Below are 25378 nucleotides of genomic sequence, written 5' to 3'. Positions count from 1 at the left end.
GTATCAAAATTATGGAAGCTATGGGGTGGGTCAGCTGAGTAAGCCAGGGGCGCCGGTGGGGAACCAGAGTCTGAGGATATTTGGGAGAGACCACCGCCATCTGTGCCCCAATACGGCGCCGAACTAGAAGACGAAGGGTGGGGCGAAGATGAATCTGGTGGGAACAGGGAAGAAGTGCTAGGTTTAACTAACACGTGCAAATGGGTGGAGGAGAACGAGAAAGAGAACGGCTGTGGGGGCGACCCGGGAGGAGGTAGAAGCGCGAGAGAGGGGCAGAGAGCCTATCGGAATGTCCATCCGAAAAAATGCTCTTGTGGGGCAAACGCCTCACTGAGCAGAAGGTGGGGCGAGCCATGAGGGAGAGAGTGGCCCACCCGAAAGAGTAGTGGGCAGGGCCAGAGCAGAGAGCGACCCGCCCCCAAGGGTGGTGGGCGGGGCCAGAACTCAACAGGAGGGTACCGGAACTCGGAGGTGACTAGTCAGTTGAGCTCCGACTCTGGATCAGATACCAATTCAAATTCGGAGGAGAAGGAGGAAATGGAGACAGATAGCAAAAATATCCCCATCCGAAATAAAGCAACACCACGAGGGGCAGAAATTCCTCTCATGGATTGGAAGAAAATTAAGATTGCGTGCGCCAACTGGGCCCCATCGGCCACGCTAGCGTTCCCAGTCTGGGTGACGGACGGGGGACAGAGCGTCCACTCACCAATAAACCCTAAGTATGTACAAGCGATTGCTAAAGCCATTGTGGATAAAGGGCTTAATTCTGCAATGGTCTCCGCCCTCATAGATGGTGTTTTCGGGGGAGACGACATGCTCCTGTTTGATATAAAACAAACTTGTAGACTGATCTTTGATGGGGGGGGGGGGATGATCATTTTTAAACAAGAATTGGAGGACAACTGTACAAGACAACTGGCCCAAGTAACTGGGGCAGATCACCCACTATATGGCTCTAGCCTGCAGCGGCTAATGGGTACGGACCCAACAATGATCACCCCCCAGGTGCAAGTCCAGGGCCTGCAGACCCATGAAGTTATGGCAACTACTCGTGCAGCCAGAGAAGCTCCAAACAGCCAACGCCCCAACTTCCAGTGGAAAATGCTGCCTCAAGGAATGATCAACTCGCCTACTATCTGCCAGATCACAGTGGATCGGGCGCTGGCGCCAGTTCGGCGCAGTGACCCGACCGCAACTATCATCCAATACATGGACGATATCCTGATCGCCGCACCGTCAGGAAGTCAAGTGGACCAGCTAGTGTCAACAGTCTCAGAAACTCTAAAAACAAACAGGTTTGAAATCGCGAGCGCGAAAATTCTCGAGCACTAGAAGAAGGCCCATCAGTTATAGTTAGAAACGAGCTGGGAGAATGGGAACAAGGGTGGAAATTAGTTCTGACAGGGTGAGGGTATGCTGCAGTCAAAAAAGATGGCAGGGTCAAATGGTGTCCGCTTAAGTCCATCAAACTGGACCTTCAGAACAAAACTAATGAAAACTGAGTTTCTGTTCACAGGAACGAATCATCGGACACCCCCATAATCTGTATACCACGGTGACAAGAGAAGCCAATAAGTTGGCAAGCGTCCTGTCTACGCCTGAGAGTTCCACACTGGCAGAATCCAGACAACAGCGAAGCAGCCTCTATGGGTGGGGGGCTGCGATGCCTTTGTGTGATCTTATCTTTGGACCTTGTATACTAAATAAGCTTGTGTTGTTTGTTGGAAGCCAGTTAGAGAAAGTTTACATTATGTTGGTAGAACACCAGCAACTGCTTTAAGAGTGTATTTACTCAGGGTTACCAGTTACCTCCTAGTTTTCTCCTGGTTATTGTGCCTTATGTTTTTAATTTAAGTTATGATGTCTACCTCTTAAGATTGTTATCGGAATTGTTTTTTAGATCGTTATATTTTAGCTAATTTGGTTGTGCATAGGGAGGGGGGAAATGTGGGTAGTTAGGGTCTGGCGGCCGGAAGATGTCGCGCTGTACGGAAAGGTGGAGCCCCTCCCTTGATGGGCAGTAGCATGTGGTCTGTGACGTAAGCAAGTGGAAGTGACGTTATGGGCCTCAGCTATATAACGCCATGTGACTCGACAATAAACGCCATTTGACATCCACCACATTGGTGTCTGTGAGCCGATGGACCGAGCGGCCTGGGGTTGGTCGCCGTGCCGTTCCTGAGCCAGGTCGCCACTGCCCCCTGAAGGCAACACATGCCTTATAGAGCTAAGTCTAACAATTATAGGGCTAACTACTAGAAAATAAAGCAAAGAATTTACACCTTGCTCTACAGTGTTTTTGGATGAGTTGCTTGTAACAACACTGCAAAGCTCATTGATCTGATAAGTGGATTGCACTTGAGTTTCCCCCACGTTCCTGCTTTCCTTCTGCTGCACAGCAGGAAGGACTCCTCTGCAGCCCAAAGCAGCCCCTGCTCCCAGTGCCACTCTCAGTCAGCCCCAGCCACAGCTCAAGCAAGAGAGCTGCAGAAAGGTTTTCCTGCAAAGAGAGAGGCTTGAGCTGGAGGGTGCTCTTAGACTTGAAATAGGTTTTCCTCAGAGAGGTTTTCTGATTTTGCTCTACATACTCCTCCTTAACAGAAAACTGTGTTCAATGTCAGACAATGCCCAACAGCAGCTCTGTGAGTGAGTTCCTCCTGCTGGCATTCGCAGTCACACGGGAGCTGCAGCTCCTGCACTTCGCGCTCTTCCTGGGCATCTACCTGGCTGCCCTCCTGGGCAACGGACTCATCCTCACCGCCGTAGCCTGCGACCACCGCCTGCACACACCCATGTACTTCTTCCTCCTCAACCTCGCTCTCCTTGACCTGGGCTGCATCCCCACCACTCTGCCCAAAGCCATGGCCAATTCCCTCTGAGACACCAGGACCATCTCCTATCAAGGGTGTGCTGCACAGGTCTTTATATTTGTCATCTTGATTACAGCAGAGTTTTATATTCTCACCATCATGGCCAACGACTGCTACGTTGCCATCTGCAAGCCCCTGCATTACGGGAGCCTCCTGGGCAGCAGAGCTTGTGCCACCATGGTAGCAGCTGCCTGTGGCAGTGGCTTTGTCCATGGTGTCCTGCACACAGCCAACATATTTTCCCTGCCCCTCTGCCAAGGCAATGCTGTGGACCAGTTCTTCTGTGAAATCCCCCAGATCCTCAAGCTTTCCTGCTCAAATGCCGACATCAGAGAATTTGAGCTACTTGTTTTCAGTTTTTCTTTATTCTTCGGTTCTTTTGTTTTCATTGTGTTATCCTATGTGCAGATCTTCAGGGCAGTGCTGAAGATGCCCTCTGAGTAGTGCCGGCACAAAGCCTTTTCCACGTGCCTCCCTCACCTGGCCGTGGTCTCCCTCTTTGTCAGCACTGTCCTGTTTGCCCACTTGACGTCCCCCTCCATCTCTTTCCCATCCCTTGATCTTGTGGTGACAGTTCTGTACTCGGTGGTGTCTCCAGCAGTGAACCCCATCATCTACAGCATGAGAAAACAGGAGCTCAAGGATGCCTTGAGGAAACTGATGACCTGGTAAGACCTGATAATCTTTAAAAAAAAAAAAAGCCCATTGTCTTCTGCATATGACTCATAAAGCATTGCAGGAACAAGGTTATCTTTTGGTCATTTTTCATACTCTGGAGAGTGCCATGACAAGCTCAGAGCTGTGGGGTGTATGGGCAGGGGGTTCAGCAATGACTGAGCAGGCCATTGCTCATTGCTCACTTGCTCTTCGGGGGATAGGATTTCCCAGAAGAGCAGGGCCTGCTGTATGTGCATGGAAGACATGGAAAGAGAAACCCAATGCTGGTGACAGCAGGCACATCATATGCGTGTGGAGAGATGAACACAAAGGAGCACAAAGGCCATCAGCTATTCCTAGAAGTCTCATGAAGGCCAGCTGGGCAGATAGTGTCACAAGACCAAGTAACATTCCCTGGGAAGCCACCTGAAGGCAGCTCTGGGATGTGCTTCCTTGAACGTCTCTGTGCCCATTCCTCATGCCTTGGGGTATCTCAGAGGAGGGCAGAGCAGGGCAAGGCACCGCAGGGCTGAGGTGCCTCCCAGCCTCTGGCAGTGGCTGCAGGAGCCACAGGGACACTGCAGGCATTGCAGTGCACTGCCTGTGGATGTGCAAGGCAGGGACCTGTGTCTCTCAACAGCCCCATGTGTATGAGGAGCATGGGAGGCCAGCTCAGACATAGGCACCTCACAGAGCCCTGATGCTGCCCTGTGTGACTCCAGAAACAACCCCTGTTGTCCCTGTGAGATTTCTGTCATGCCTCTTGCACAGATTCAATGCACATGCTCCTCTTCTCCATGTCACACTACCATGACTTTCTGGACTGGGCTGTCAGAGGTTTGGCTCAGAGATTTCTGGGGACTTGGAAAAGGCAGGCATCAAAAGCATCTTATGGAATGACAGTAAATAAATAATTAAATAAAAGGACGAGGAGAATTGCAACTGTCACCTCTGCTCCTGCTGACATGATGGGGAAAGTCCTGCCACAGCCATCTTCAGGTATGTGGCATAAAAAATAAAGAAATTGCTGAAGCAGTAGGGAAGGGGAAAGAAGGCGATGTGGTGAACCTGGACTTTATCAAGGCCTTTGCCATGGTCTTCTGGAGTCTCCCTTTAGCCAGACTGGTGATATTTGGACTGAAGAAAGGGATGATGACGTGAGGGGGAGGGTGGCTGGACATTAGTAGTACAAAGTCCTCCTGCCAGCCAGATACCAGCAGCATCCCTCAGTGATGGGCACTTGGTTCAACACCATTGACCCTCTTTGTTATCTCCCTTTATGATGACACGGAGCACATTTTCACCTCAATTGTGGCTGATGCCAAGCTAGGAGGAGTCCTTGAGCAACTTCACCTTGCTCAGAGCACAACACTATGTGGGCTGCTGCAGGGCAAGTTAACACCATCCCTGTCAGATCCAGTACAACCAGACACTCGATTGCCATGCCGACTGTGAGATCCCCTACATACCCAGTAGGACCCTTACAGGAAGAAGACCTGGCTATAGGTTGTCATGTTCCTTCTTGGTGGTAAGGAACTGGACAGGCTTGAGAGGTTGCTTGCAGGAACCTCATGAGACTCCCACCTGCTCTCATGAGACACCACCTGGAGTACTGTGTTCAGCTCTGGGGCTCCCAATACAAGAATGACTTGAAGCTATTAGAGTGAGTCCAGACAAGGACCACAAGGATGATCAAGGGGCTGGAGCACCTCTCCTATTAAAACAGGCTGAGGGAGTTGGTGTTGTTCAGCCTGGAGAAGGCTCTGAGGAGACCTTATAGCATCCATCCAGTACTTAAAGTGGGCCAACAGAAAAGCTGGGGAGAGACTTTTACTCAGGGTGTGCACTGATAGGACAAAGGGAATGGCTTTAAACTTAAAGAATTTAGAGTGGGTAGTCAGATGAAATTCTTGATTTGGAGGTGAGGCACTGGAACTGGTGCTGTGGGTCCAGAGGTCACCCAGAGGGAGTTTGGATCAGCCCACACCCTTGTGTTTGAAGGAACAGCTGGCGGGAGTGGAGAGGCATCATGGAAATCATGGCAATACCGGAGTGAGAGCAAGGTGGGGAAGAGAAGTGCCTGTCTGCAGCCTTCAGAGAGGTGTGGGACAGCATAGGAAAGTCTGCAGAGGAGAAGGCAGAGGGCTTTGACAAGAATGGAAGGCCACAGCAGCACTGACACCTTTGTCCCCTTGGCCATGGCTTATGAGGAGATGTGTTATACTTGCAATAAATGACTGAGTCCCAAATAGGATTGCAATTAAAGTTTACAATTTATTAAAGGAATAGAGGCAAGGAAACAGCACTGGGTGTGCCGGGAGTCTCTGATCCACCAAGACGCACACCTATTACATCAGGTGGCTGGTTTTTATGCTCCTAGGCTAATACATATTCTATACCACTTTTTGGAAAAGGCAGGGTTATTATAATTAGTTTCCCGGGATCCAAACCACCCCATGTGCGCATGCGTATCGGTCTCCAGTGGTTCCTCTGAGGGGTCGCTCGTATTGAATGCTCATAGTCTTCCTTCCAGGCTTTGTCCTTCGATTGTTCTTCATCTTCCCCCCTTCTTCTTATTTGGTCATATCTTAGCTGGATATCAGAGACCCGTGCTGCGCCACATGCAATAGTTAGCAGTTATTTTGAAACCCCTTTGTTCTCTTATCCCAGATATCAGAGACTTGTCCCATACAAAAGTCAGCAGTTTTTGGAAACTCCTTTGTTCTCTTATCCCCTAGACCCGAGTCTCACGATTTACCCTTCAAACCCTCTATTGACACAAACTTCTAGACTCTATTTCACTTAGACGTGTGGTTATCCAAGGGTATGTAAGACAGAAGGTCACATTCATCATACCATGCAGCCCTAGCATTGTTCCATATTGACACGAGTCAGATGAACATATTTCACATACTCGTGGCATTCGGACAATGTATTCTCCTTTCAACCATGTGAAAATGCTGGATGGTGTCATAATACTGTCCTTCACATGATATTATGGGCATCGTCCCCTACCCCACAGACGCCAGGAAGAGCCCTGAGTGAGACATGGAGGTGCTGGGGGTGCGGGATCTCCCCTCCCAGTGGCTGGGGTCAGGCCTTGGCCTTCTGCTTCAGCAAAACAAACCAAGACTTTTCTCAGCACAGTGCCTTTACCTGTCTGTAATCAGGGCCTCTAGTTATCTGCTGTAACAGTTCCCATGCGAGGCTTTCATAGTAACAGACTAGAATGGCCAACAGAGTGTAGAGAATAGAGCAGTCTAATACTATGGAATAGAGTAGCCAGCAGAGGTGAGACAGGTACTTTGATATAATGAAAGCCATCAGAAAGCTGATCCCAGTTAGATGACTGATATGGGGAGGTCAAGAGTAACCTGGCCAGGACAGATGTGAGATTTGGGGGAAGGAAGAGAAAAGAGGAGGAGCTCAGAAGCTTACCTTTGCAGAGGTAAGAGGGTTCATGTAATGTTGAGGCTGCTGTAACACTGACTTCAGTCTTGTAGGGCCTATAAACTATTTTCAACAGTAACAATAATCCCTCAACCTAAACATTACTGTCGTGGTTCCGCTCGAGTGGGCAGCCGAGCTCCACCACAGCCGCTCTCTCACTCCCCCTCCTCAAAGAGGAATGGGGAGAAAATATGTGAAAAGGGCTCAAGGATTGAGATAAGGACGAGAAAATCACGCAATAATTATTGTAACGGGCAAAACAGACTCGGCATAAGGAGATAGTAAGATTTATTGCCTACAACTAACAAGCGAGAGAAGTGAGAAAACAAAGGAAAAAAAAACCAAAAGCACCTTCCCCCCCCATCCACCCTCTTCCACCTCCTCCCCCCGAGCGGCGCAGGGGAACGGGGAATGGGGGTTCTGGTCAGTCTACAGCACTTCTTCTCTGCCGCTCCTTCTCGGTCACTCTCGTCCCCTGTGCTGTGGGGTCCCACCCACGGGATGCAGTCCTTGATGAACTGATCCGGCGTGGGCTTCCCACAGGCAGCAGCTCTTCCAGAACTGCTCCAGATATGGGTCCGTACCACGGGGTCCATCCCTCAGGAGAAAACTGCTCCAACCTGGCTCCCCTACGGGCAGCAGCTCCTGCCAGATCACCTGCTCCTGCGTGGGCTCCTCTCCACGGGCTACAGGTCCGGCCCGGAATCTGCTCCGGCAGGGGTCTTCCACAGGCGGCAGCCTCCGTCAGTGCAGGGCCACCTGCTCCACCGTGGTCTCCTCCACGGGCTGCAGCGTGGAACCCTGCTCCACCGTGGTACTCCATGGGCTGCAGGGGGACATCCTGCTTCACCATGGTCCTCACCACAGGCCGCAGGGGACTTCTGCTCCGGCGCCTGGAGCACCTCTCCCCCTCCTTCCACACTGACCTTGGTGCAAGGCTGTTCTCCCACTCCCTTGACTCTCCCGGCTGCTGTGTGGCGCAGCGTTTTTTCCCTGTCTTAAATATGCTCTCACAGAGGCGCAAAACAACATCGCTTATTGGCTCGGATCTGGAAAACAATGGGGCCCTTCCCAAACATAGGGCAGCTTCTAGATCTTTCTCACAGAAACCACCCCTATGGCTCCCTGCTACCAAAACCTTGCCACGTAAACCCACTACATTCCACCCCTCGCCTCTGTTAAAAGCATATTTAAGACTACTCACAACATACTCTCACTTTACAATTATCACAACAACCTTCACAAACTTCACTTACATCAAAAAGAAAAAGAATTCACCACACCAAAATAAACATAACATCATCACAGCACCGACAAGGTGGACATTTTACACACACACCACCCCTCGTCCCTTCACCACACTAACATCTCACAGTTACTGCTTTCTTAAATTCTTCACAACTTGTACATTCCTAACAATCATCCTGCACATATTTTTGCCCGTTACTTCTACTAACTATCATCCTTATCTCAAATTCCTTGAGCCCCACGTTGGGCGCCAAAAAAGACTGTCGTGGTTCCGCTCGAGTGGGCAGCCGAGCTCCACCACAGCCGCTCTCTCACTCCCCCTCCTCAAAGAGGAATGGGGAGAAAATATGTGAAAAGGGCTCAAGGATTGAGATAAGGACGAGAAAATCACGCAATAATTATTGTAACGGGCAAAACAGACTCGGCATAAGGAGATAGTAAGATTTATTGCCTACAACTAACAAGCGAGAGAAGTGAGAAAACAAAGGAAAAAAAAACCAAAAGCACCTTCCCCCCCCATCCACCCTCTTCCACCTCCTCCCCCCGAGCGGCGCAGGGGAACGGGGAATGGGGGTTCTGGTCAGTCTACAGCACTTCTTCTCTGCCGCTCCTTCTCGGTCACTCTCGTCCCCTGTGCTGTGGGGTCCCACCCACGGGATGCAGTCCTTGATGAACTGATCCGGCGTGGGCTTCCCACAGGCAGCAGCTCTTCCAGAACTGCTCCAGATATGGGTCCGTACCACGGGGTCCATCCCTCAGGAGAAAACTGCTCCAACCTGGCTCCCCTACGGGCAGCAGCTCCTGCCAGATCACCTGCTCCTGCGTGGGCTCCTCTCCACGGGCTACAGGTCCGGCCCGGAATCTGCTCCGGCAGGGGTCTTCCACAGGCGGCAGCCTCCGTCAGTGCAGGGCCACCTGCTCCACCGTGGTCTCCTCCACGGGCTGCAGCGTGGAACCCTGCTCCACCGTGGTACTCCATGGGCTGCAGGGGGACATCCTGCTTCACCATGGTCCTCACCACAGGCCGCAGGGGACTTCTGCTCCGGCGCCTGGAGCACCTCTCCCCCTCCTTCCACACTGACCTTGGTGCAAGGCTGTTCTCCCACTCCCTTGACTCTCCCGGCTGCTGTGTGGCGCAGCGTTTTTTCCCTGTCTTAAATATGCTCTCACAGAGGCGCAAAACAACATCGCTTATTGGCTCGGATCTGGAAAACAATGGGGCCCTTCCCAAACATAGGGCAGCTTCTAGATCTTTCTCACAGAAACCACCCCTATGGCTCCCTGCTACCAAAACCTTGCCACGTAAACCCACTACAATTACACAAACACCCTGACAGGATTCCACTATTGTAATGCAGAAATCAAAGTACCACCTGAAGAAAAACTCAGCCCATAGCCCCTTTCCCTTACATTTACTATCTTGCTCACCCGAATCACTGCCCCTAACACTAACATTAAATTGCTCTATTTCATCCTAGACTTCTTGACAGATGTAAACAAAACCCTTAAGCATAATGTGTGCCCATACCCTAATCAGAGACCTGACACCACAAGCAGAACACAAAACGCTCTATCTAAAACTTTGCTTAATCTATAACCCAGAAAGGTCAAATCTAGTCCCTAGGAGACAAGAGAGAGGTCAGCTCTACCTCAGGATCTCCTGCCCCAGCAGGAGGAATGTGACTGTGGCAGGAACTGTGAGGTCACTTCTGCCTCTGCAGTGGATAGGACAGCAGCAGGAACGTGTCACAGAAAGGGAGTGTGAGGTCACTTCTGTCTGAAGCTGACAGGTCACCCTTGCCTTCTCCCTGGGATCTGTACTTTTGTGCGGACATCTGCCAGTGGCCCTGGAAGGCCAGCAGACGGCACCTGGTTGTCATACTGACTGTGGGATTCCCTCTTCCTCCATACCCAGGAGGACCCAGACAGAAAGAAGGCACCAAGATGGGTTGTCCTGTCCCTTCTGCTTGAGTCCATGACTGGACAGCAGGAGCCACAAGGCTTGGGTGTGTCTAACCACAAAGCTGCAAGGCCAGCAGTAGGCCCATGGCTTGGAAGATGCTGGTGAGGTGACTTGTGTCTGGTTGGCTGCCAGGCCGCAAGAGCCTGATGGGTTGAGATGCCTCTTCAGGAGTGGTTTCCACCCTGATGGAGCTTCCTTTGATATTAGCAAAGAAGAGGAGAGAATAAGCTGCCACAGAATGCAATGTGGAAGGTTGGCACTGGCCTCAACGAGGAAGAAATGCTGGGATGAGAGCAAGGTGGTAAACAGAGACGGGTTTCTGCAGACTTAAAGAAAATAGGGCAAAGTGTGGGACAGCATTGGAAAGCTTGCAGAGGAGAAGGCAGAGGGTGCTGGCAAGAATGGAAAGCCCCAACAGCCCTGAATTTTTTTCCCCTTGTCTAGAGCTTATGAGGTGATGAGATGTAGTCATTGCAGTGGGGCCTCCTTCCTTCCTTGCAATCCTTGCAGAGGCTGGAAGGTGTCATTTCAGTGTTCTTCTCATGGCATCACACTGCCCAGAACATCCCACAGATCGCCAGGAAGAGCCCTGAGCCAGACATGGGGTACAAGATCTCCCCTCCAGTAGCTGGTGGCAGGCCTTGAATCTTCTGCTTCACTAAAAGAAGCCAAGACATTTCTCAGCATAGCGCTTTGTCTGTCTGTAATCATGGCCTCCAATTATCTGTCCTAGCAAGGCCCTGGGGAGGCTTCGTTAGTAACAGCCCTCAGTGGAGCCCATTAATACTCCAAGTCACTTCAACTTTTGTGCCTCCTGACTTGACTTGCTCAAGCGGTTACATCACTCTCCTCTCAGTACCTGAGCTTCATAGACTGAGCACCAAAATACACCATGGACCTCATTAAAATGAAGAAACTCCTAACATTTCTACCACAATTTTCTTAAAGACTTCAGGATTTGTTCAGCTAATTGCAGAGCTTGCATGATGTAGTTAAAGAAGAAGATTTCAAAAAGCACCTAATAAAAACTTCTTGTTTCAAAGTCTGAATTTTGCTGCATTTCAGTTTTGAGCATTATTCTCCTATTGCTGTTCATCCAGGGTGACTTCTTTGGAGACCTCTATCAGGAGGAAAAGCAGAGTCTGGAGGTCTTACACCTCCACTGCCAGCAGTGGTCTTTGTCCCTGTAACTGCAGCCCAGCCCAGCACATGAAACCCTTTCTAAGACAAGTCAGTTGTACTTTGGGAACAAAATAAATAATAAAATAAAATAAAATAAAATAAAATAAAATAAAATAAAATAAAATAAAATAAAATAAAATAAAATAAAATAATAATAAAATTGAAATAACCATTGGAATCTGAGAAATTCAGCTTGAATATTAGTAAACACCTGGACATCCATGGTCTCTCATGGGTCTTCTGTGGAAAACTCTGGAAGAAAAGTAAAGAAAATATTTCTTCAAGTGGCTGTAGTTGTACCTACAAGCTAGGCCTCTTTTGGCAAATTGTCCCCTTCCAGTCACAGAAACATAAACTGAGTAATGTGAAAAGACCTGCCCAGTCAACAGAGTAGGGCAAAGTCACGCTTCCTGTGCTATAGATGCAGAAGGCAAAAAGAATTGCATTGTGCCTCACACTACTCAAGGACGTGTAAACCAGGTCATGCATCTTTACCTTAGTACTGACAAGTCCATCACTAAACCACGCTACCAAGTTCTACAACTACACCTTGGCTCTCCAGTCAATGAACCAGCTAATGGATGGCAATCAGGGAGTCCCGGTTAGCATGATGCTGCCTCAGGTGCGCCACCATGGTAGCCATTGGCACCTGCTGTTCTTCAACCCTCAGCAAACCCACAACAGAAGGATTCTGTGGAAGGCCAAGCAAGGTAGACAACTGTTTAAGATCCTCCATCTCAAAGGCAGGTATGCCAAAGCCCCAGCAGTAGTGCCCTCTTGGAACTTTGAATTTCCCTCTCCTGAAACAGTCTATGCTGAGAATGCACAGGCCAGTCCCAATGGGGTGTTTTTGCCATTCCTTCCCAGTTAGACTCCCTTCAGCCTCCAGACAGTTAACTGCTGGGATCCCCTTGTCACTCCAGAAATACAGGTGGGTTCTACCTCTTTAAGTCTTGATGGCATTAGGGTACACTGTGCACTGGTGTCCAGTAGAGCCTGACACATTTGTGGGTGTGATGTGCCAGGCCATTAAACATACACAGTCCAGTAAACTCGATTGTTCAGAAACACCAGTAGAAGCATCCCGAGGGGTGGTGCTGCTGGTGAGGACACGTTTGTGCCAGCAGCATGAGTGGGCAGCAGCTGTGTGCAGGCAAGGGGAGGCCAGGAAGCGCATACCAAGAGCACTCCTGCCAGCAGAGACAAGGCCGGGCCGAGGCCAAGGAGAGAGGCAGGCCCAGGGCAGGGGACTTCAAGAGCCATGCTGAGCTCCCTGCCCCAGCAGCAGCCGCACTGGCCCTCAGCAGATGTGCTGGATGGCACGCACGGGGAGGTGCTGGCATGCATCAGAGAGCAGTAAGGAGGGCGCTGGAGAGGGCCGGGGCGAGGTGGGTGGCAGAGCCCCATGCAGGGGCTGGCTGGGGGTCCCCTCTGCTGCAGCCACCGCACGAAGTATGGCAGGAGGAGGGCAGGCAGGGCTCATGGCCACGGGGCAGATCCTGGCCCTGGACGCTCTGTGAGCACCTTGCAGCTCCTGACAGGCTGCAGTGAGGTGCCCCTCAGCCTTCCCTCCTGTGCTCCCAGGGCACATGGCTGCCTCCTGCCCAGCTCACTGCCCTCCAAGAACATCCGACAGTGCTGCTTCCCAAGCTGGGCCTTGCCCAGCGTTAGTCCCCTGCAGGGGCAGAAAATGGCCCTTGTCTTCATGGCTTTTCATGGTGTTCCTTTTGGTACATGCTCTTCTCATCCTTTATCTCTTTTACTGAATAAAGAGGCCTAGGAGAACTTTTTGGTACAGAGTACTACAGAAAAAAACATCGAGTCCCTCAGCCACATCTCTGCTTTTCCTCCACATTGCAGCTGGTTTCTTCATTCTACAACCTCTGCTGTACCTGAAGAGAAATTATGAGAAACAAGACTCACAGAAAATGACTACCTGCTGGTTATTTTATTTGGTTAATTACAAAGCTTACCAGCACCTGTAAATGAGGTCTTTGGGTTAAAAAAACAAGAAAGACAACAACAACAAAAGGTTGAAGAAATGAGATGGAGAAAAATATTTTTATTGGACTAGTATTGCAAAGAATGAAAGCAATTTTGAAATACATGAACAAAGCTGTTTCTGCCTTGTCCAGGTTTATGTGAGGAAGATGTGCAGGTACCTCATTGATGGGGAAATAGTGCAGATTAGAATAACATCCTCAGTGCCTCCTTTAGCTCCTTGTTCCTCGTGCTGTAGGTGAGGGTTTCACTGCCGGAGGCAACACCGAGTATAGAAGTGAAACTGCCAGGCCCAGGGATAGGGAGGTGGTGGAGGGAGGCTTCAGGTAGGCAACCATGGCAGTGATGCTATGCAGGGAGACCACGGCCAGGTGAGGGAGGCATGTGGAAAAGGCTTTGTGCTGGCCCTGCTCAGAAGGCATCCTCAGCACAGCCCTGACGACCTGCACATAGGACAGAGCACAATGAAAACAAAACAACCAAATGCTAAAAAGACACTGAACGCAAGTACCCCAACTTCCCTGAGGTAGGGATCTGAGCTGGAGGGCTTGAGTTGAGCTTTGAGGAGAGCCTGAGGAGAGCTTTGACTCAAAACAGAGCACTTTGACATGAAACAGCACATCTTTACACTTGCTGAGCACTCTTCTCAGCACTCTTCTCATCCTAATCCAAAACATAGTACCCTTCCACCTACTAGGAGGAAAATGAACTCTGTCCTAACTGAAACCAGGACAAGGGTGCACTCTATTCCATCATCCAGGCCACTGACAAATAACTTGAACAGGACTGGACTCAGTGTAGGTCCCTGGGAGACACTGCTGGCTACAGGCCTTCAACTAGACTCTGTTCCACTAAGCACGACCCTCTGAACTCTGCCATCCAGCCAGCTCACATCCCACCTCACCGACCACTCCTCCATCTCACACTTCCTGAGCTAGCCTATGAGGATGTTATGGGAGACAGTGCTGAAAGCCTTGCTGAAGTCAAAGTAGACAACATCTGCTGCTCTCCCCTCACCCACTCAGCTAGTCATTCCATCATAGAAGCCTGTCAAGTTGGTGAAGCATGGTTTCCCTTGGTGAACCTATGCTGACTACTCCTGATCACCTTCTTCTCTTCCACATGCTGGAGATGACCTCCAGGATGAGCTGTTCCATTGCCTTTCCAGGGATGGAGGTGAGGCTGACCAGCCTGTAGTTGCCTGGGTCCTCCTTCTTGCCCTTGTTGAAGACCAGTATGACATGAGCTTTCTTCCAGTCTTCAGGCAGCTCTCCTGTTCTCCATGACCTTTCAAAAATGATTGGCCAGCAGTAACATCTGCCAGCTCCCTCAGAACTCATGGATGTATCCCATCAGGGTCCATGGATCTGTGGCTGTCAGGTTTGCCTAAGAGATCTCTGACCTGATCCTCTTCAACCAAGGGAAAGTCCTCGTTTCTCCAGATTTCCTCCCTTGTCCTGAAGGCCAGAGATTCTGAAGGGCTGCTCTTAGCAGTGAAGACTGAAGCAAAGAAGGCATTCAGTAATTCTGCCTTCTCTGCATCCTTTGTCACCAGGTCACCCACCTCGTTAAGCAGTTGGCCCACATTTTCCTTCCTCTTCCTTCTGCTATTGATATATTTGAAAAAGACCTTTTCTCAGGCAATGTCCCTATATTCTTCCCAAGTGGCTTGTCCCTTTTTTCCACATTATGTATACATCCTTCTTCCATTTAAGTCACTCCAGGATCTCCTTGATCATTCAAGCACGTCTCCTGCCCTCTTTGACATTTTGCTCACAGGAATACATAGTTTTTGAGCTTGCAGGACTTGGGGGTCAGTGCGCTATCGCTGCTGGTGCACCATTGTGGCAGCCATCAGCACCTGCTCTTCAGCTCTTAGCAACCCCACAACAGAAGGGTCCTGTGTGAGACCAGGCAAGGTAGACAACTATTTGATGTTCTCTATATTCATGGCAGTTATGCCAACAGAACTATGGTACTCTTTTGTTTAGTTGTTTGCCCTTGGAAAAAGCCAGAAACGCAGTCTGGAGGCATATCATTAGGGTTACCCAATGATGTTCACATTACTCAAGAGCTATCATGACCAGCCCGAAAGAAAGAAGGGGAAGGTGCCATGCCTTGTTCCCTCCACCAAGTGGATTCATGAGCGTCGTACCAGTAACACCTCAAATAATATTTATTGGTGCAGATTTAGGGAAAGCATCACAAGCCCATATTTGCTTTCTTAGTGGTAACTTAGTAGTTTCTTGCAATATGTAGTTGCTTTACAGGGAAGGGTTATACTGGGTCTGGCTGGAATGTTAACTTTCCCTGCAGCAGCCCATACAGTGCTGTGCTCTGTACTTCTACACACTGCTGGAACAGCAGTGTTATCACACCAGTGTTGTGTCTACTGCTGAGCAGTGCTGGCACAGCATCGGGCCTCTTTCTAACACTCCTAGGGGGTGGGCAAAAAGTGAGAAGAGAAACATCACCAGGGCAGCCGACCTCAACCAACCAAAGGGATATTCCATACCATATGATGTCACACTCAGGGGGTGTCGAGAGGCAGGAGACCTTTTCTCCATTAACACCAGTGACAGGACCCGCGGGAACGGGGTTAAGCTGAGGCAGGGGAAATTTAGGCTTGACATCAGGAGGGGGTTCTTCACAGAGAGGGTGGTTGCACACTGGAACAGGCTCCCCAGGGAAGTGGTCACTGCACTGAGCCTGTCTGAATTTAAGAAGAGATTGGACTGTGCACTTAGTCACATGGTCTGAACTTTTGGGTAGACCTGTGCGGTGTCAAGAGTTGGACTTGATGATCCTTAAGGGTCCCTTCCAACTCAGGATATTCTATGATTCTATGATTCAGCAATAAAAGGTGGAAACAGGAAGAAGAGGGGAGGGGTGGGATCTCATTGTGAAAATGTCAGTCCTCCTCCTGAACACCGGCTACATGTGTTGTGGCCCTGCTTCAAGGACGTGGTCAAGCATCGCTCATTTGTGGGAAGTAGAGAGTAATTTCTTTCCTCTGCACTTCCACATAGACTTCATCTGTTTTATTTGTTTGTCTTCCTCCCTTTTCCTTTCCCTTTTTATTTCCCTTTAGTTAAATTGTTTAGTTCATAACAATCTTTCTTTAATTATTATTATTATTTCCCTTTAATTAAATTATCCTTATCTCAACCCATGAGTTGTTCTTTGCTTTACTTCTCCCCCTCCTCATCTAAAGAGGGAGAGTGAGAGAGCGGTTGTGGTGTTTAGCAGCCCAGCACGGTAAAACCACCACAAGGGTTTGTAGCAATTTGTAATACAGACATTCATGAAAACAGAGCAACGAGGTGTCCGTGTCCTTGTGTACTATGGAATCCTACCAACCTACTGCTGTGATCCATGGGCGACCTGACCCTCCTAGGTCCTGACTGTTGATACTGTGATGCCCTTGGAGAGGTCCTCAGAGCTGCAGAAGCAACCACGGACCTGGGGCTTGGTGACATCCCTTTGCTGCAGAGAACAGACTCAACCACAGGGGCTGGACGCTTCAGATGCTGGAGTGACAAGAAACTGTCTTTTTTTCTGCTCAGGTCTGCTGCCTCCTCACACACAGCCAGGCCTGTGGCTCATCTCCCTGTGGAGGACAAGGAGGCAAAGCTCTGCTGGTGCCCAAGTAAGAGAGAAATACTCCACCTGTGGAAGGGCTGGGCTGGCAGGGAAGTGGCACAGGACAGGCACTGGTCTCTTTCTTCTATTGCCACTCAGGGAGGCTTGAGACCGCAGGTCAGTGTCCATACTGCCCACAGGTGCCTGCAGTCCTGTATCCTGAGATCCATCTGGTCTCCTTCTGTACATAACATTTTTACTTTGTTTCTCACAGTTTGGGGGCTGCATTGGTGGACCTGGAACATGGCACTGAAAGGCTGTGTCTCCCACCGTGTTTTTTTTTGGTGAGTTTTTCCCATTGCAGCAGCAGAGCAGCAGCTAATTGCTCCTGGAAGAAAACTGAAACAGCTTCTTCAGTGCATGTTTGAGCTCCTGGTTCCTCATGCTGTAGATGAGGGGGTTCACTGCTGGAGGTACCACCAAGTACAGAACTGCCACCGCAAAGTCCAAGTATAGGGAGGAGGTGGCGGGGGGCTTCACACCGGCAAACACAATAGTACTGACAAACAGGGAGACTACCACAAGGTGAGGGAGGCATGTGGAAAAGGCTTTGTGCAAGCCCTGCTCAGCAGGGATCCTAAGCACGGCCCTGAAGATCTGCACATAGGATAACACAATGAAAACAAAACAGCCAGCACCTAAACAAAAGCTAAATGCAATACACCCAACTTCCCTGAGGTAGGCATCTGAGCAGGAGAGCTTGAGGATCTGGGGGATTTCACAGAAGAACTGGTCCACAGCATTGCCTTGGCAGAGGGGCAGGGAAAATGTACTGGCTGTGTGCAGGACACCATGGAGAAAGCCACTGCCCCAGGCAGCTGCTGCCATCTGGGCACAAGCTCTGCTGCCCAAGAGGCTCCCATAGTGCAGGGGCTTGCTGATGGCAACATAGCGGTCATAGGCCATGGCGGTGAGAACATAAAATTCTGCTGTAATCAGGAAGACTAATAGAAAGACCTGGGCAGCACACCCTTGATAGGAGATGGTCCTGGTGTCCCACAGAGAATTGGTCATGGCTTTGGGCAGAGTGGTGGAGATGCAGCCCAGGTCAAGGAGGGCAAGGTTGAGGAGGAAGAAGTACATGGGGGTGTGCAGGTGGTGGTCACAGGCTATGGCGGTGAGGATGAGGCCGTTGCCCAGGAGTGCAGCCAGGTAGATGCCCAGGAAGAGCATGAAGTGCAGGAGCTGCAGCTCCCGCGTGTCTGCGAATGCCAGCAGGAGGAACTCACTCACAGAGCTGATGTTGGGCATTTGCGGGTTCTGGACATGGACACTGCCGAATGAGAAAAATAAATAAATAAATAAATAAATAAATAAATAAATAAATAAATAAATAAGGAGTGTTAGGAGTAAAGTCTGTGAGAAAAATTCAGTTAATTCCCAGTTAAAGCCTTACATTTCCTGTTTCCAAGAGGACCTTTGTGTCTCTCCCTGTCTGGAGTCCTGCTGTGTGCTTGCTGAGTGTCCTGTACACTGCAGCCTCCTCTCCCCATCAGCTCCCAGTGAGCCTGCTCTGCTGCATTCGAGGTTCCAGGAAGGAAGGTTCCTGGGAAGTGGCTCCCTCTGTTGAGTGAGGGGCATTTGGCTGTGTGACTCTGTGTGCGTCTTCCCTGTTCAATACCCAGGAGGCAAAATCAGCAGGTGGATCGTGCATGTCTGGCAGGGAGCATCTCCTCCTGCTTCACCCGTCGTGCACAGCACTCCTTGTCAGAATCAGACACCACCAGCTGCCACGCTGGGGAAGGGGGAGAAGCAGGCATGGGCAGGCAGGGCAGACCCAACCCAGTGCAGAAGCTGCAGTGTTGGTAAGGTAGAGCCTGTCCTCACAGACCTGTGCCATCTGGCTGGCACAGCCAGGAGAGGGACAAGAGCTCTGGAGTGGAAGAAACATTTGGAATATGCTCCTTGTCATATGGTAGGAATTTGGGGGTAGGACCTCTGTGGAGCCAGGAGTTGGACTCAATGATCCTTGTGGGTCCCTTTCAACTCGGGATATTCTATGATTCTGTGATTCTGTGCCTTCTTCCATGGAGGAAGGTGGAAGGGGCCTGCAGCAAATGTGTCTACTTACACAGAGATTTAGGGTTCAGACACCCCATATTTTCAGCCCATAGGTTATATATGCCATGATAGAAACTGTGAAGGAGTTTCTGGGGAAGAGATGAGACCAGGGGCTGCTGCAAGGAAGGTGCCTGCACTGCAGGGAATGGCAGGGAGGGAGCAGCTCCCTCTCACTGCCTGCCAATGTCCCTGCTGCCTGCAGCTGTCCTGTCAACAGCTCTTTGTCTGTCCCCATGTCTCCTCCTGTCCATGCTCACAGACCCCATCCCATCCTCTGTGTGCCCAACTCTGTCCTGCAGACACCTCCTGGGGATGGGGACAGCTCTGGGGACATCCCCCTCTCAGTAGGTCCTAAAGAACAGTTCTGAAAAGCCCTGGAGCAGTCTGTAAGGAGAGAGAAGGGAAGGGACACTCTCAGGTTTGTCACTAACTTGTTTATGTCTCATTCCAATGCAATAGGAAGCTCCGTTACCTGTGCAAACACAACCATTATCTTAACACAGAGCCTACCCCACAATCAGACTATGAAAGCACAGGCAGAGAATGCAGAAAGAGCCTTCTCTTTGCGGGCAACACCTGCCCTGCCCTTCCTCTGCTCAAGCCCCTGGGCAGCTCGTCAGGCAGGCTGAGTGCTGTGTCTGGCAGGCAGCAGAGACCATGCCCCGGCACACAGCCCCTGGGGCACAGCAGGGACCCTGCTCTGCACCACAGCCCTGGGCACCCCTGCAGCTGCCCTGAAGCACCTTCTCCTCCACACCGCACAAGCCACATGAGACATCCTGGCAGCTCCTGGACAGGCATAGACATCCCGCATCCAGAAGCCTTTTCCAGGAACCTCCCCTGCACTGTCCTGCAACCAGATACTTACCGTGGGCAGAGATGTGAAGGTTTCTCCTGCACTGAGCTCTCCTCTGCGTGCACCCTCCAGGCTGCCTGGAATCCCTTTCTGCCTGGGTGCCTGTGGTCAGAGCCCCCAGCCCTGCTGCGCTGTGCAGAGGAACTGCTCCTGGGCAGAGCTGTCTCTGCACCAGGGCCCTCTTGCCAGGAGCTCTCTCTGTCCCAGGAGACTGGCCCAGCTCAGCAGCACAGGCCCAGCCCAAGGCATTGGAATCACCCCTCTGGGGCTTTGCTGATGAGCCCACAAACCTCAGGCACTCAGAGACAATTGAAGACATCTCTCCAGAAGTCCAAGTCAGATGCAAGTTTCCTGCAGTGTCCCCCTGAGGGCCAGCACTGACACAGCCTCTCTTGGAGCTTGTTAGAGCAGAACACTGGAGGCAGTGAGGACAAGGAGACAAAGGCAATGTGAAGGTGACACTGAGGTGTAGACAAAGTGGATGCGTTTCACCAAGCACCAGGGCCAGGCCTTGACCTTCAGCCTCTGTGAAGGGAGATCCCTTCCCTTCACACACTGCTCAGGGCTCTTCCTGGGGCAGTAGGAGATGGGGATGTGCATTGTCAAGTGCAGGAGAATGGTACGACCCCTTCCAGGTTCATGGGTGGGGACAAGGAGACAATGAAGCCCTGGTGCTTTAGCAATAAGCCGTCTCCTCATAAGCCTCAGTGACAGAGGCAACAGCCATAGCCATGTACACAAAGACTTTAGTTCTGTTCAGACTTTCAGCCTTCCATAGCCCTTGCTTCTCTCCAAACCAGGATATCACAGAATCACAGAATCACAGGATTTCTAGGTTGGAAGAGACCTCAAGATCATCGAGTCCAACCTCTGACCTAACACTAACAGTCCCCACTAAACCATATCCCTAAGCTCTACATCTAAACACCTTTTAAATACTTCCAGGGATGGTGACTCCACCACTTCCTTGGGCAGCCTGTTCCAATGTCTAACAACCCTTTCGGTAAAGAAGTTCTTTCTAACATCCAACCTAAAACTCCCCTGGCGCAACTTAAGCCCATTCCCCCTCGTCCTGTCACCAGGCACGTGGGAGAACAGACCAACCCCCACCTCGCTACAGCATCCTTTGATGTATCTGTAGAGAGCAATAAGGTCGCCCCTGAGCCTCCTTTTCTCCAGGCTGAACAAGCCCAGCTCCCTCAGCCGCTCCTCGTAGGACTTGTTCTCCAGACCCCTCACCAGCTTCGTCGTCCTTCTCTGGACCCGCTCAAGCACCTTGATGTCCTTCTTGTAGCGAGAAACTGAACACAGTACTCGAGGTGCGGCCTCACCAGAGCCGAGTACAGGGGGATGATCACCTCCCTAGCTCTGCTGGCCACACTGTTTCTTATGCAAGCCAGGATGCTGTTGGCCTTCTTGGCCACCTGAGCACACTGCTGGCTCATATTCAGCCGACTATCAACCATCACTCCCAGGTTCTTCTCTGCCTGGCAGCTCTCCAACCACTCATCTCCCAGCCTGTAGCTCTGCTTGGGGTTTTTGTGCCCCAGGTGGAGGACCCGGCACTTGGCCTTGTTAAACTTCATGCAGTTGGCCTCAGCCCATCGGTGCGGCCTGTTAGAAATGGCTCAGGATTCAAATTAAGATTAAATAAAAAAATAGGATTTATTAAAAGAATAGAGGTAAGCAAACAGCTCTGGGTGCACCAGGAGTCTCCGCTCTACCAGGACGCACACCAGTTACATCAAGTAGCTGATTTTTATGCTCCTAGACTAATACATATTCATTACTACTTCTAAAAAAAACAGGTTATTATAATTAGCTTCCGGGGTCCAGTCCCTCCTACTGGAGCATGCGCATCAGTCTCCGGTGGCCCCTCTGGGGGTCTCTAGGGGTCTTTCATGCTGAAGGCTCATAGTCTTCCTCTCCAAGTTTTTTTCTCGTCCTTCCCCTTTGTACTCCCTTGGTACCGTATCAAGTTTATAGAACATCCCCTGCAGGTCTTGTCTCCTAGCCGTCCTTCAGCTTCTTTTTTTTCTTCTTCTTAATCTCTTGGCCACCTAGCCAGATATCAGAGGCCTGCATAGTATCCCATAACACTCACTGGTTGTTATCAGTTGTTCTGAAACCCCCAGACATCAAAGACTTCATACAAACACAAATAGCTTTCTTATTGACACTTCACGAGTAATTAAAACATTCCTCACCAGCCATTCACAGGGACAGTCACACCTATAGCCGTGTTAAATTAATCTCCAATAAGACAAAAAAAAAGGCTGTAACTGTTAGAAATAGAAGTTCGGAATAACAAAAGCAAACAGGTTCATAAATTTGAGGAGTATTTTCTGAAGACTTGATAAATTGACTAGAATGAGGGGGAGACTGGGACACACTGCATCTGTGGTTCAAGAATTAAATTGCCAATGCAGGGCCCAGAGGCAGACAAGACTGTTCTTTATGGACACAAATTGTTAAAACATTCCTAACAAGCCTATCCAGATCCTCCTGCAGAGCCTTCCTACCCTCAAGCAGATTGACACACGCACCTAGCTTGGTGTCATCTGCAAACTTACTGAGGGTGCACTCAATGCCCTCGTCCAGATCATTGATGAAGATATTAAAGAGGACCGGCCCCAGCACCGAGCCCTGGGGAATGCCACTAGTGACTGGCCTCCAACTGGATTTGACTCCATTTACCACGACTCTTTGGGCCCGGCTATCCAGCCAGTTTCTAACCCAACAAAGTGTACGCCACGAGCAGCCAGTTTCTTGAGGAGAATGCTGTGGGAAATGGTGTCAAAAGCCTTGCTGAAGTCAAGGTAGACCACATCCACAGCCTTTCCCTCATCCACCAAGTGTGTCACTTTGTCATAGAAGGAGATCAGGTTCGTCAAGCAGGACCTGCCTTTCATAAACCCATGCTGACTGGGACTCCCAGTAGGGACTCCCAGACCTGTACCTCTTTACCGGATAGCTGTAAGCACTTTTCCATGTGGTGTCCGCTTGATTTGAGCTTAGTCTGATAACTCAGATCTTCTTGGTGGCCATGCTCTTTGTAAGGCAGCTCTGCAGGAAGTTGGCCTGGTACCTAGTGGGCAGGCACCACTGCTCCTATGGTATCCCTCGTGGTGCCCAAACCCTCCTCCTCCTGGACACTGCTCACTTAGCAAGGTCCCAGTCAGCCCTGATGTGTGGGGTTCCTCTTCCTCTGGTGCAGGACTGGGCTCTTCTTCTTCTTTAAATGTCAAGAGGTTTCCCTAGGCAAAATCCTACAGTTTCTCAAGGTCCTCCCACACTGATGCTCCATTCTGTCAGCCATTCATGTCTTCAGGCAGTTGGTTCAACCTTCGTGTGGTTGTGCTATCCCTGACAAGACAGCAGTACCAGGAGTTACAGGAACATTTGGGTAATAGAGGAGTAACCAGTTAAATGGAATTGCAGCACAGATTCACAGATGGGCAGGGGATGGAAGGCTGCCAAGTTCCACTTCTTCTGTGTTTCCTTCTCATGCATGTTGTCAGTTTGTCTGGGGCTGTGTCCTGAATGTTATGGGGCTGTGCAGGTCAAAATTAAAAGGGCTAAAGCCCAGCTGGAATTCAGTCTGTCTGTTACTGTCGAAGACAATAAAACTGTTCATATAAACACTTTAAATAAGGGAGGATTAAGGAGAATCATCATCCTTTATTGGATGTGGTGGGAAACCTGGTGACAAGAGATGAGGTAAAGGCAGAGGTACTTAATGCCTTCTTTGTCTCAGGCTCTAGCCGCATGACCAGTTCTTCCCCCAAACATTTCTTCCTCCTCATGGCCTGTGCCAACCTTCTAGGGTGGTCTGTGTCATTTTTTTTTTTTTCTCTCTTGCTCCTTCCTACTATCAAATAAAGCTTCCTACTATCAAAGAAAGGGTGGAAACCACTCCTGAAGTAGGCATCCCAACCCACCAGGCTCCTTGCGGCCTGGCAGACAACCAGACACGTGTCACCTCAGCAGCATCTTCCAAGCCAAGGGCCTGCTGCTGGCCTTGCAGCTTCGTGGCTAGACACACCCAAGCCTTGTGGCTCCTGCTCTCCAGTCATGGACTCAAGCAGAATCACAGAATCACAGAATCACAGAATTTCTAGGTTGGAAGAGACCTCAAGATCATCGAGTCCAACCTCTGACCTAACGCTAAGGGACAGGACAACCTATCTTGGTGCCTTCTTTCTGTCTGGGTCCTCCTGGGTTTGTAGGCAGAGGGGATCCCACAGTCAGCATGCCAAGCAGGTGCCTTCTGTTGGCCTAGCAGGGCCACTGGAGATGTCCGCACAAAAGTACAGATCCCAGGGAGAAGTCAAGCTACTTCAGACAGAAGTGACCTCACACTCCCTTTCTGTGACATGTTCCTGCTGCTGTCCTATCCACTGCAGAGACAGAAGTGACCTCACAGTCCCTGCCACAGTCACATTCCTCCTGCTGGAGCAGGAGATCCTGAGGCAGAGCTTACCTCCCTCTACTCTCCTAGGGACTAGATTTTACCTTTCTGTGTTTTATGGATTAAGCAAATTTTAGATGGAGTAGATACAGTGTTTGATGTTCTGCTTGTGGTGTCAGGTCTCTGATTAGGGTATGTGCAAGCATTATTGTTTAGGGTTATGTTTAGGTCTGGCAAGAAGTCTAGGCTTAAACAGAGCAATTTAATGTTAGTGTTAGGGTCAATGATTAGGGTGAGAAAGAGAGTAAATGTAGGGGAAAGGGGCTAAGGGGCTATGGGCTGAGTTTTTCTTCAGGTGATACTTTGATTTCTGCATTACAATAGTGGAGTCCTGTCAGGGTGTTTGTGTAATGTTTAGGTTGAGGGATTATTGTTACAGTTGAAAATAATGTAAGGACCATACAAGACTGTTTGAAGTCAGTTTTATAGCAGCATCAACATTACATGAACCCTCTTACCTCTCCAAAGGTAAGCTTCAAAGCTCCTCTTCCCTTCCTCTTCTCTCCCAAAAATCTCACATCTGTCCTGGCCAGGCTACTCCCGACCTCCCCATATCAGTCATCTAACTGGGATCAGCTTTCTGATGGCTTCACTGTATCAGAGTATCTGTCTTACCTTCGTTGGCTGCTCTATTCTGTAGTATTACAATACTCTATACGCTATACTCTGTTGGCTATTCTAGTCTGTTACTATGAAAGTCTCCTTTTTTGTCTGCCCTTTTTTGTTTGGGCAGCTAATGGGAGGCCATGATTACAGACAGGTAAAGGCACTGTGCTGAGAAAAGTCTTGGTTTGTTTTGCTGAAGCAGAAGGCCAAGGCCTGACCCCAGCCACTGGGAGGGGAGATCCTGCACCCCCAGCACCTCCATGTCTCACTCAGGGCTCTTCCTGGCGTCTGTGGGGTAGGGGAAGATGCCCATAGTATCATGCAAAGGACAATGTTATGACATCTTCCGGTGTTTGCACAGGGTTGAA

General features: G+C 50.1%; 2 protein-coding genes across 2 annotated transcripts in view; both read right to left on the bottom strand.

Moving 5' to 3' along the window:
• Nucleotides 1-25378, bottom strand: part of LOC311424539 (olfactory receptor 14C36-like) — a gene marked incomplete at its 5' end in the record, with an annotated part of 60337 nt that overhangs the window by 20726 nt on the left and 14233 nt on the right. The gene's annotated exons all lie outside the window — the stretch shown is intronic.
• On the bottom strand, nt 17335-18267 carry LOC311424546 (olfactory receptor 14C36-like; the record flags this gene model as incomplete). Its single annotated transcript, XM_084499839.1, has 1 exon — nt 17335-18267. One exon carries the CDS (start codon nt 18265-18267, stop codon nt 17335-17337), a length of 933 nt encoding a protein of 310 aa, XP_084355965.1.

This window comes from Aythya ferina (genome assembly GCF_964211825.1).
Source record: "Aythya ferina genome assembly, chromosome: 28".
In the NCBI taxonomy this organism is placed as follows: Eukaryota; Metazoa; Chordata; class Aves; order Anseriformes; family Anatidae; genus Aythya; species Aythya ferina.
Note: the sequence above shows the minus strand (reverse complement) of the source record. Positions and strands in the feature narration are given on the sequence as shown.